The sequence below is a fragment of the Rhinolophus sinicus genome, linkage group LG01, assembly GCF_036562045.2.
Source record: "Rhinolophus sinicus isolate RSC01 linkage group LG01, ASM3656204v1, whole genome shotgun sequence".
Classification (NCBI taxonomy): Eukaryota; Metazoa; Chordata; class Mammalia; order Chiroptera; family Rhinolophidae; genus Rhinolophus; species Rhinolophus sinicus.
In genome coordinates, this window is record NC_133751.1 from 146897937 (window position 1) to 146910251 (window position 12315).

A 12315-nucleotide genomic window follows, 5' to 3' on the forward strand; every position below is an offset into this window, starting at 1 on the left:
GAGCACTTGGCTTTCTGCCAGTTTTCGATGAACAACATTGCCAGAAAAATAACCCGGGGCGAGCAAACAAAACCAAACTCACCTTGAAGTAAATTTTGTGGAAAGCCTAAATGGAATTGCTTAGTAATTTATAATTTATAGTAGTTTGGGTATGTTATTTAACTCAACTTTGAGGAGACTAAACTTCAGTTTAATATTACAGCGACGAGCTCAACCAAATTGGAAGATCTGAGTTATTTAGATGGGCAGAGAAATGCTCCTCTTCGAACGTCGATTAGATTACCGTGGCACAATACGGCCGGAGGTAGGGCACAGGAAGTTAAAGGTATTTGTCCTTGTATCTGCTCTGACAATAGGTGTGCTGAGCTCATTCACTAAACAGTGAAAGCCTGTGAGAACCAGCATTTAAATCATTTTTGAAACAGGATGTGAAGGGTGTGTATGCTAAACGTTTATCTGTAAGGCGTCCTAGGGGCCCCTCCTTAACAATATTTTGGGCTCCTTCCTTAAAATATCTGATTAACTTGCTTCTGGGGTTGACAAATAATTCTGCAGTATGTTATTTTGAAGTGAGGCATAATTTAACACCCCCTACATTTTTTTTGTCATTAACAGAGAATCAGCTTTATTTCAGTTCCTTGGGCTGTAGGGGCCACCTCCTACATCCACTTGAAATGCACAGTTGGGTGGGCGACAACTTGACCATAAGGGGCAAAGTTCCATGATACCTAGACGAGAGCTGGGGCCTTGTCTCTAGGGGAAAACACATTTCCATTTCACTCATACAGTCGTGGAAGAAATGTGTCTTAAATACTGTTTCAGATAAACTGATGAGGCATGGTTTGGCCCTTTGCTTCACTTTCTCTAATCCTGTGTGTCTGCCTTGAGTCATGAGACTAATTTAGAGGCATGAAAGGACTAGAAAGTCAATTTACTAGGACACTTTCCAGGACCATGATAAATGAGGTATTACAGAAGTATTAATAGGATCAGATTGGAAATACAGATATCTTGTGGGGTAAAACTAAAGGCTATACAAAGAGTAACATACATGCAATGATAAATTGAGTTTTCTCAATGTATAAAATTATGACATTCTTCTAAAATAATGATTTTTTTTTTCCTAAGCGCGATTTGCTCCCTACAAGCCTCAAGACATTTTGTTGAAACCCCTGTTGTTTGAAGTACCAAGCATAACAACAGACTCTGTGTTCGTGGGAAGGGATTGGCTCTTTCACCAGATAGAAGAACACCTGAGGAACACAGAACTGACAGAAAATAGAGGAGCCGTGGTTGTTGGAAACGTGGGCTTTGGGAAGACGGCAATCATTTCAAAGTTGGTGGCACTGAGCTGCCATGGAAGCCGCATGAGGCAGATAGCTTCCAACAGCCCCAGCTCACCACCTAAAAGTATGTCCATGTTTAACTACTTGTCTGGTTTATTAATATAAGATGGATGGAGGAAATTGCCATTTGGATAGACATAAATTCCCCGTTTTCCTCAAGTTGTTCCAGCTGCTGCATCAAGTTGGCAGTCACATGCTGGAGAACTATTTGGATGCCTGCATCTATCCTAAAGCCTGTGTAGCTGTAACCTGGGGTGAGACTAGTCTTCTCTGTGTCCTCCCAACTGCAAGGCCCGTCTCCCTCTTTACATGGGGCAGAGGTGAGGCAGGGAGGCCTGATCAGGTGCCCTGGGGAATTTTTGGTTCTAAGACCAAGGGGAGTAGGCTCCTGGCAGAACAAGCCCACCAGGAGCTGTGCAGAATTCTTTTGTCCTCTGTTCTCTGCAGCCATTATTGTCTATACTGGTTTTACCAAAAGTATAAAAAGTAACTTAGAAATGCGATGGAGTAAGCCTAAGATTTTATTATCATGGCTTAGTTTATGTGCAATAACACATTAAAATAAGTGTCTCTAACATAGTTAACTGGGAACAAGTGAGCTATGCAAGACTTAAAAAAAAAAAAAAGAATTTAATAAAGGAAATGAGAAATAGCAGTTCTCCAGGGAGGGCAACTGGGTGGATGGAAGACAGGGCTGAGAGGGCACTGGTGTTCTCATTTGGAGCTTTACATTTGGTGCCACGTTCACTCGTTACCTGTTAAAGTGCTCTCCAGGTCTAATCGAGAAATACATTCAGTATCCCACCGTACCCCTTTTCTGATGTTGGAAATCATGGCATCGGTCTCTTTTCTCTGCAGCTTCAGATTCCTCCTCGGATCTCCCTTTCACTGCATTGCTTTCACCAAGTTCGTCTACAAATGGTACCAATGTGGCTAAAACCCCTCCTGGGTCTGGGTCTGAGACTCCTGAGAACCAGAGACCAAAAGAGGATGCAGTGAAATACCTCGCTTCTAAGGTAACCTCCCTGTGCTACGAGAGGCTGAGAGAGAGGGATTGATTTGCTAGTTTGGCTTCTGAGAAATGAATTATAAAATGGATCTTAAAACAGAGACAGCTATGACTTCATTCAAAAGTGTAGCTTTGGATAAAATTGTGATGGAGTACTGTAAGTGAAAGGTATTAATGAAAAGAGATGTCTTAATACACTGGCCTTGGGCTTTTATTAGTCTTAAAAAATGGAGTGACAGAATTCCTCAAGCAGCAGGAGGCATGACTGCACTCCCCACAAATCCGTCCTTACGTTTGGTATGAGCGCAGGAGATTGGGAGCCTTTACCCTGACCTGGGCACCTCCATCTGCGCTCCGTTGCCTGGGGCCCTGGGCTCTCAGCGTCTTTCTGTCTGAGGTTTCTTGTGATGTTGTAAAGGAGACTTGGCTGACTTTCCCTCCCGAAAGTCATGGCCATCAAGGTCTTTCTGAAATTTTCCATCTGCTCAACATCCATCACAGGTTCGTAAGCCACCCTCCTGCATTAAATCTGTGGCGTCTGGCTTCTGGTGAATTGCTTGGGTTTCCCCAGCAGCAGTGGTGTGAGTAGGTAGAGCTGGAAAACCACCAGAGGTGGGCAGCAATGAGGGGAGGGGCGTCTAGTGAGGAAACCTCCCCAGAGGTCAGTTGGGTGCAGGGGGACTGAACGAATGTGTCTCCGCCCTAGATCCCTACTCCTCACTTCTGCTTCCGTGGAACTGACAGCCCCAATCGTCCTTTGTTCATGCATGAGCAATCTGGAGTGAGGGATTAGTGCAGACTTAAAAGCCACCCCGCTACCGTGATTTTTCACACCACTTTGTGACCTGCAATAAGAATTATACTAGCGATCTGGTGTTCACACACACGTGATCACATGCACAACTGAAGCAAGCACATTATAAAACTATACTTATTCTTATAGCATATAAAATTCACTTTATTTAGAAAAAATGCTGTTTGGTTCTGAGTTGATTTCATGATGAACCATTGAATTGCCAGACTTCGTGCTAGATGGGCTGTGGTACAGGCTGTCTCGGTGGTGGTTCGTACAGACTCATGGGTCCTCAGGTGTTGCTGCTAATCTCTGTTCAGCTGAGAGTGGAAGAGCCGTCAGCTTTCCTCTGAGTGTTGATACATTTGATCCAAAACAGAAGGCATGTGGAGGATCCAAATTGGCCACGTCTACTCTTACCACTTGCTTCGCAGATCTTTCATCGATGATCTGTGTCACCCTGGCAAGGCATTTAACCTGTGTGCCTGCCACCCTCTGCTGTGAAGGTAGTTCATAGTTCTTGGCCTACGTACGTGGGGGTTGTAGAGCTGAAGGGGACAGCGGGGACTCAGACGCATCTGAAAAACAAAGCCCTTGACAGAAACGGTTTTGACCTTTTTCACCTTCCTACCTCATACCTATATTCCTCAGTTCATACTCATTTGGGAGAGTATCGGGTTTTTCATTGATTTGCCGTGTACCTCTCACTCCCAAGCGAGTTCCGCATCTGGCCCTTTCCTGGTGGGTCTCTAACACATCACCTGGTGCCACTTCATATCTATGCCAAGAAAGGGAACACTCGTCACCCTCTCAGGGCTTAGGCATGAACCTCTCTTCTCTTCTGTGCTCTTTCACACAATAGGCAGAAATCTTGTAATTTCTGATTTTGATTCTTCAAACGATGTCACAGTTGAACTTCTCCATGGTGCTGCTTGGGGATGGAGGGCTTGAGCCAGGCTGCCCTGCCCCTCCCTCCTGCCAGGGCCAAGAAGCAGTTGTGATTTTACAACCTGGCCTTTATAGCCACCGACTATAGTATCTGCTTTTTGGGAGCAGCAGATGAGTTTCCAAAGGAGATGCTGCTGTGTTCACAAACAGTAACACAGTGAATATGGCACTTTTGGATGTTGAGAACATTGGGATTGTTCGGAATTGCTTCAAGCCAGCGTAGGCTTTGGGTTTCATGAATGACTTGTATTCATCTATATTCAGTACAGAGTAACTTGTGCTCATCTCAGTGCTAATCAAGACGCATTTGTGGCTGCCATGAAAAGTCTGCCTAGAACTTGGCAAACCACGTGAATGAATGAAGGAATAGCTGCATCAGTTAAGCTAAATCATGTCTCGGTCTTGGGGAATAGAAGCAACATACTTTGTGATGTCAGCAAATGGGAGAATTACGTCCCTGTTTGAGAGCCTGGAAGGAGCTGTGGGAAAGAGGGTGAGGTGATGCTGACGGTCTGCTTTCCCCGTAGGTCGTGGCCTACCACTACTGCCAGGCCGATAACACGTACACGTGCCTGGTGCCCGAGTTCGTGCACAGCATCGCGGCTCTGCTCTGCCGGTCCCACCAGCTGGCCGCCTACCGAGACCTGCTGATAAAGGAGCCCCAGCTACAGAGCATGCTGAGCCTCAGGTCCTGTGTGCAGGACCCGGTGGCCGCCTTCAAGAGGGGAGTGCTGGAACCGCTCACAAACCTGAGAAACGGTACCTCCCAGCAGCCACCCAGAGCCCCCTCTCTCATTAGTAACTCAGAGTCCCCAGGGCGGTCCTCAGAAGAAGTGGGGCAGCTTGGTCCTGGAGTGGGAGTGAGGTGGGCACAGGGAGAGGATGTGAGGATGTGGGTGAATCAGTGTACTTCTTGGTCAGCTTCCTCAGAATCGTCTCCCGAGGAACCCCCCACCCCCACCCCACCCCCCACCACCAAGTGGTGTAATTTTAAATGCAACATCTCTAATAAGAATTAACTCCACAGTTGAACATTTCCAAGGTAGCTAATTTGTAACTGTAGGATAGATGACTTATGCCCTAGAAACTGTTGCCTGTATATTTTTGCCTCCTGCATAGCCGGGGACTAAGTTGACTGTTTAGGGAACTTGTCAGCATGTTTTTTCAGGCCCTCTGCTCAGTTGAGTTGAACCTAAAGCCATTTCTGGAAGTGTCCGTTTGATTTTGTTGCCCTTGAATATTCTAAAAGGTGGGTGGGGGGGGAGGGGGCCATTCGTGCTTTTATGGGCCCTTTGGTTGTTCCTCCTTGCTCCTCACCTTTTGAGCTAGTTTACCTGCCTTCATAGCACTTCTGCCAAAAGGTGCTGGAGAGAGGTAATAGAAATAAATGTCATCATTTCTCCTGGGCAGAAAGTTGGTGCTAATAGAAAACTAGATTCAGCCTTGTGGGAGTGAGCTCTGTTCTAACAGTCTATAAAGCAGAGCTGTCACCCCCCCAGCTGGCTCTGTTCCCTGGGCTGGGTATGTCATCCTTTGGGGGTCAGTTTTCCTTCCCAGAAATCCATTGAGGGTGTTCTACTGGGGAGCGGGGCGGGGGGACTGGAGTTTTTACCCGATTTCCTCTCTGTATGTTATGTTTGCTGTACTCACCCCAGTGACAGTTTATGAAGAGCTAAATAGTATCATACATGGGTGAGATTCTGCTAAGTGTATGTAATGCAATATGTTTCTGAAAACTGTTTCATGAGAATTGGTGTTCTTTTGGTTCTGTGCTCCAGTTTTTATGATAAATTTAATAGAAAATATGCTTCTGTGTAAACCATTTCTTCTATATGTAAACCTTTTTCGTTTTTCCTAACATTTTAAACTATGCATTAAAATACACTGGGTGGTGCCATCTTATACAAATATATAATTTCTTAATTAAAAAAACATTTTATCCTTCAGAGCAGAAAATTCCTGAAGAAGAATACATTATTTTGATAGATGGCTTAAATGAAGCTGAGTTTCATAAACCTGATTATGGAGATACGCTTTCTTCATTTATTACCAAAATTATCTCTAAATTTCCTGCCTGGTTGAAGTTGATTGTGACTGTAAGAGCAAATTTTCAGGTAAAAAAGAATTTTCAAATCTCTTTCCACATCTCTGTACTTAAATTTTACATTGATTAGTACCAACAATTTAAACTGTTGTAAACCGTTTAGCTGCTCAATTGAAAACTATATTTGGACTTGGAAATTTTAGTGCAGAGAGCCCCAAATGAGCTAAACTCGGACCTTTTTACCCCGCAAGGCACATTTATCAAAATGTCAGGTAAGTTTCCTATTAGCATTGAACTGTACTTGTGCTTCTAAAATGGAAGTGTCCAGTCCTGGTTTTCCATCATTCAGTTCGAGGGAGCTGTTTGAGGATCTGGCTAACAATTCTACTGGAGTTGAAAGTTATTCCTCCTAGTAGTTATTTGAATCGGTTTGTAATGGGACTTTTTTTTTTTTTAATGAATGGAAAAGGGAGGGATGAAAGAGAGAGATGTTTGAGGTCTAGTTTGAAGGAAGGTCTATTTTTTCATAAAACTTAAACCTGAGGTAACACATGCAGCAAGGTGAAGAGTGATTTTTAAAAAATTCTTTTTTCATCTTTCCCTTCGTTTGAACCTTAAAATTGTGTCTTAACAATCGACTCCTCCCTTCTGTCCCTGTCCATTTTCAGTAAAAACATTAGACGTTAGATTTTGATTTTTGCCCTTTTATGATGATCTTTATTTAAAAATAGCATTTGGGTTCATTCTTTTCTCATTAAAAATGGCATTAGACCTCAGTCAACTTGATGTTTGTTTTTAATGGGTATTTGATTCAGACCCTTTCTGTCATTTTTCACACAGTAAACAGAATCTGGCAGTCGATAGATAGAGCACAGGACAAGAGTAGTAGCAGAGTAAGTTTTCAGAGGTTCAGTTAGCATCCCTGTAAAATGAGAGTAATTGTATTCAGCCTGTCTCCTACAATTATTGCATTTAATGAGGACATATACTCATGATAGTGGGAAGTTTAAAGGAAACGCGAAATTCATCTCTGCTGTTAGTTGTCAGGGTGGTGCGTGTCTGTGGGAAGGGACGGAGGACTTCCACCCGCGGGTGATGCTCTGTCTAGTTGGTGTATTTGACTTTGTGAAAATTAATGACACTGTACGGTTATGATTTACGCACATCTGTATGTATATTATCCTTCAATTTAAAAGTTTACCAAAGAAGAGCAACTTACAAAAATGATCACGGGCTATGCTGGAGTTCCCAGTTTTGTGACAGCAGGCTGTCACTGGGCACAGCCTGGGGGCAGTTTCAGGTTTCCTGGTTTGGTTACCAGCCGCAGTATCTGATACACTAAGAGGGATGCCTCTTATCTCGGCATCTGGCTGTGTTCTTAGATGTACAGTGTTGGTTTGTGTTTGTCCTCGTTATATAACCAGTTGCACAATGTAAGGATTATGGGTATCAGGTCACCTCGCGATCTCACTGCCCCTTTACAAGTATGGCCAGGTGGCATTGTCTGCAGAGGCTCTTCCATCACTCTTGGCTCTGAGTCCTTGGATCAGGGCCTCGGGAAAGCCTTATGCGATCTCGCATCAGGATTTCTTTCACATAAGCTTTTTATCTTCATCTTATCCTATTACAGGGTTTAATACAAAACAATGAGTCTCTGTAATCCACAAAAATCCTCCTTGAAAGAAAACTAGTGAATCTGGTTCAGAATGCAGCTGACATGAAAAAAAAAAAGGACAGAAAAAGAAATCTCAGTGGAGTGACACGGGGGGTTTTGTGTTTCTGCAGGAAATCGTGAGTGCGCTGCCATTCATCAAGCTTTCCTTAGATGACTTTCCCGACAACAAAGACATCCACAGCGACCTGCATGCTTACGTCCAGCACAGGGTCCGCAGCAGCCAGGACATCCTCAGCAACATCTCCCTGAACGGCAAGGCCGACGCCGCCCTCATTGGGAAAGTGAGCAGCCACCTGGTCCTGCGAAGCCTCGGCTCCTACCTGTACCTCAAGCTCACTTTGGACCTCTTCCAGAGGGGACACTTGGTCATCAAAAGTGCCAGCTACAAGGTGGTGCCTGTGTCTCTGTCTGAGCTCTATCTGCTGCTGTGCAACATGAAGTTCATGACCCAGTCCGCCTTCGACAGGGCACTTCCGATTTTAAACGTGGCCCTCGCCTCCCTCCACCCCATGACAGACGAGCAGATTTTCCAGGCTATTAATGCTGGACACATACACGGGGAGCAGGGATGGGAAGACTTTCAGCAGAGGATGGATGCCCTCTCCTGCTTCCTCATTAAGAGGCGAGACAAAACCCGCATGTTCTGCCACCCGTCCTTCAGGGAGTGGCTTGTTTGGAGAGCAGATGGTGAAAACACAGCCTTCCTATGTGAGCCCAGGTATGACAGGCTGCTTTCTGTCAGCTCTTTGCAGGGAGTCTAATGTGCAATTGAGGAAGGAATTTCAAACACAATTCACGTTTTTTCCTTTTTTTTTTTTTTTTTTTAATGGAAAGGCAACACAGAATGAATAATTCAGGAGGGGCAATGGAAACTTCTCCCTGCTACTGAACAAAAGCTAGACTTTTAGGACTCCACAGTACATTTGGATGAAAAAGAAGCTAGACAATGCCTGAGTGCCATTTCTTTGCCATCTATTCTTTTCTAGGCCCCATCCCCTGTCACAGGTGTCACACTGAGGTGGGAAACTGTGATATCAGCTCCAGGGAATAGCGGGCTTTTCTAGAGGCTGTTCTCAGCCCAGTTTTTTGTTTTTTTTTTACCATGGGGGTCTGTGGACTGTCTTGGCCTCCCAGTGCCACCACTTCCCCACCACCTCGTGGGCATGTAGCATCTTGTCCCGAGGATCATATGTGTCTGCAGGCCCAGAGGGAAGCACAGTGATCACGTCTGGCTGCCGTGTTTTGTATTTGTGGTTCAGCTCATTGTAACAGACTGGAATACGGGGTCAGGAGGATGGAGGTTCAGGTGCCCCATTTATGAGATGGTAGTGAGGCAGCTGCATCCAGGGAGTCAAAGGTTCCACTGAGGATTTGCAGCAGGTCAGGCTAGGATGCCATTCTCTTCACTGCCCCAGGGATAAGGGGCGTGTCTGCCTGTCGTGTGGCCTGGTGCTAGGCAGCGTGAGCGGCCGGGAGATTTGAGGGTATGGGTGCTTCCAGATTAGAGTGTGCTCATGTCCATCACATCTGTCTGGCTGTGGTTGTGGCCGTGACCTGCATCTTTGCTGTCTTGAACAGCCTCCGTTCTCTGTGAGTCACAGTTGCTCCTGACTCTTGTAACTGGTCTGGTAGGCTGCTAAACTGTCCTCTTTGGGCTGGACTGGGCATTCTGGGCAATTGAACATATGCTGGGGTCCAGAAATGAATAAGAACTTAGGAGCTTCACACCACCTTCCTCTCCACAAATATTGGCAATGATGACCTAACAGGTCTAGCTGCTGTTTCATGTTGTGGATAGTGTTGTTGTTTTAGGTGACGCTGGGCTTAAAATTTATCTTTTGAACCTGGTTTGGGGCAAAATAACCAGATTATTGACCGAGACCATTATCACTAGGTAAACCGTGTGTCGTGACCTATTTAGCCAAGTCAGGTTATTTCTAGGAAAAGTCAGATCATTTTCTGGGAAGACTGTCATTGAATTTGTAGAGACATAAACACAAGTTAAAAGACTTAAGCAGCGGGTGTAGACTTGTTACTGTGGTTTGAGGCAGAAGGAGTTGGACTGTATCACAGTTCAGCTGTGCTCCAGTTTGGGTGGCGTGTGGCACTGAGGTGATGCAGCCTGGGCCACCGCTGAGAGTGGGGTGACTAATGGGTTGTTACCCACGATCGCAGACTCCTGAGTGCTGATGTGTTCCTCTAAGCAAGCGAGGGAACTTACCAGGGGCAAAGCCAGGACTAGGCTGGGGCAAGAGAGGCACCCGGGGTGCAAAGCAGTTGTTACTTCTCAGGACTGTGCAAGTGCTCAAGACCCCTATAGTTCTTGAACTTCATTCAGCAGGCAGACAATATATAGGACGATGTTGGAAGGAAGCTACTGGATTTAGTTCAGCCAAAGTTTCTGCAGACCGACTATGTGCAGGGTACTGTGCAAGAACAGAGATTCCTGGGTCCAGGTCCCAGTTCTCAAGGGCTTCCCACACAGGACGGTGGGTGACGCAGGCAGTGATAGAGTTAGAAGGGAGACACACTGCACATGGGTCTTCAGGAAAGAAAGACAGGCTTCTGCAGGGGGAGCCCATTTCTGGAAAACGTGTCACATGCATGGTAATATTTGGGTTGGACCTTCAATGATGGGTAGCATTTCTCATCCCACCCCAAATGGTTGTAATGTTGCCCCGATATAGAGAAGAAGAAGAAAAAGAACCCAACACTCAGAGACAATGACACTTCACTTTTTATTTCTGTCCCTTTCCATGCATTTTAAACATTCTCCAAATTATCTTTCCTGTATTTCCTGTGTTAAAATGCCCGTTCTGCTTGTTTTGCTTACCACTTCATAGACATTTTAGCAAGCTGTTTTAAAGTCTTAGTAAAGTGTCATTTTTCTTGGCTGAGCAAACCTCCTAGGAAGCAAATGATAACGTCCTTCACCAAACCCTCATTGTGGGGCCTTTATGCTGTTTCTGAGTTTCTTATAAACATAAAAACCTACCGTGAATACCTTGGTACCTTGCAAGGAAGCAGTAGAGTTTGAGGGAGCTCTGGATTAAAATCCTGTTTCCAGTAGTACCTTGTGTAATTCTTTGACAAATTAATTTTCCAAGACTTAGTCTCCTTATCTGTAAGAAGAGTATCTGTCTCCTTGCTGTGTGACAATGGCTGTTACACGAGAGAAGTATTTATGGGGGTCTGCTTCTACCCTTCTTTCTCTTCCTACCTTCCTTCTTTCCTTCCTGTTTTTGATTATTTCTTAGGTTAGAATCCAGGAACAGAATTATAAAGTTAAAGCATAAAGTTGCTTGGAGCCTTCATTCACGTCAGCTAAACTTAAACTTGATTCATATTTTGCAATATTTGCTCCATCTGTTATGTCTGCTGAAGTAAATTACAGACTTCACAATATTTTACCCTAAATAATTGATTATGCACCTCAAAAAAAGAGACATTTTCATACTGAACTACAATACCATTACAACACCTAAAATATTAACACTAATTCATTGATATTATTACACATTTAACTCTGCTCATATTTCTCTACTTTCTTTTTTTTTATTTTTTTTTTTTTAGTATAGTTGAATCAGGATCCAGATGAGGTCCACAAAATGAATTCTATTTTGTCTCTTTTTAAAAATCTACAGATTCCTCTTCTCTTTTGTTTTTTCCTTGCATTTGTTTAAAAAGAACAACTGGGTAGTTTGTCCTGTTAGTTTCCCTTAATCTGAATTTTGCTGATTGTGTTTTCGTGGTTTTTAATGTGCTTATCACCTCTATTGTCTATAAATTGGTAGTTAAATCTAGAGGCTGCATGAGATTTAATTTTATTTAAACTTTTTTTTTTTTTTTTTTTACAAAGATACTTAATAGGTGGTAGCGACGGTAGAGGCACTTAACATCTTAATGTCTCTCAGAGCCATTAATGATGATTTCCTGGATCCATCAGTTCATTAGGGTGGCCCAAGGACTCTTAATCTAGAACAGTCTCTGACCTACTTTGCTTTCCGCATGTCACTGACTTGAGGAATGAGTGGGTGGGATGCCGATAGGTAGAATGAGGCTGCTGCAGGCAGGAGGAGCTGTAAGGCATCGCATCAGAATGATCGGGCCGTGTTCTGGCAGCAACAAATCTAGTTTGGCTGGAGCTTTTGTCTTGGAACGGAGTTGCGGAAAGAGCTGACAGAAGGACTGCCTAGGGAGCGTGGCATTTTAGCAGTCAAATGCTTTGAAGGTTCTGGAGTGCAGATCATCTGTGTGGACAGGAGCATAGCAGGGGTAGAGCCTGAGGACCACTGTGACAAACAGAAGCGAGTGCTTGCCGAGTCATGCTGTGGGATGCAGGGTGGTGGAGGAGACAGGCCTTGCTGACATGAGATAGACAGGTGTGGCTGGCCTCGTGGGCAGAGTCAAGAAGAAGGTGCCGTCTCAAGGTGTTAAGCCTCAGAAGCGAGGAGGGGCCTTGCTCTTAGGAAGGGTAAGAAAAGCCAAAGGTGTGGGGTG

General features: G+C 44.6%; 1 protein-coding gene across 14 annotated transcripts in view; it reads left to right on the forward strand.

Annotated features, from left to right (window-relative positions):
- The window catches only part of TANC1 (tetratricopeptide repeat, ankyrin repeat and coiled-coil containing 1), a 217317-nt gene that overhangs the window by 161578 nt on the left and 43424 nt on the right, over nucleotides 1–12315 (forward strand). For 11 of the 14 annotated variants that reach the window (XM_019727214.2, XM_074336821.1, XM_019727215.2 and 8 more), the window contains 6 exons: nucleotides 203–325; nucleotides 1129–1410; nucleotides 2205–2362; nucleotides 4624–4855; nucleotides 6044–6210; nucleotides 7926–8533. In XM_019727214.2, coding sequence (XP_019582773.2) covers nucleotides 203–325; nucleotides 1129–1410; nucleotides 2205–2362; nucleotides 4624–4855; nucleotides 6044–6210; nucleotides 7926–8533 — 1570 coding nt within the window. The remainder of the gene's footprint in view (nucleotides 1–202; nucleotides 326–1128; nucleotides 1411–2204; nucleotides 2363–4623; nucleotides 4856–6043; nucleotides 6211–7925; nucleotides 8534–12315) is intronic. The other 3 variants (XM_074336797.1, XM_074336836.1, XM_074336800.1) reach the window with 1 other exon arrangement.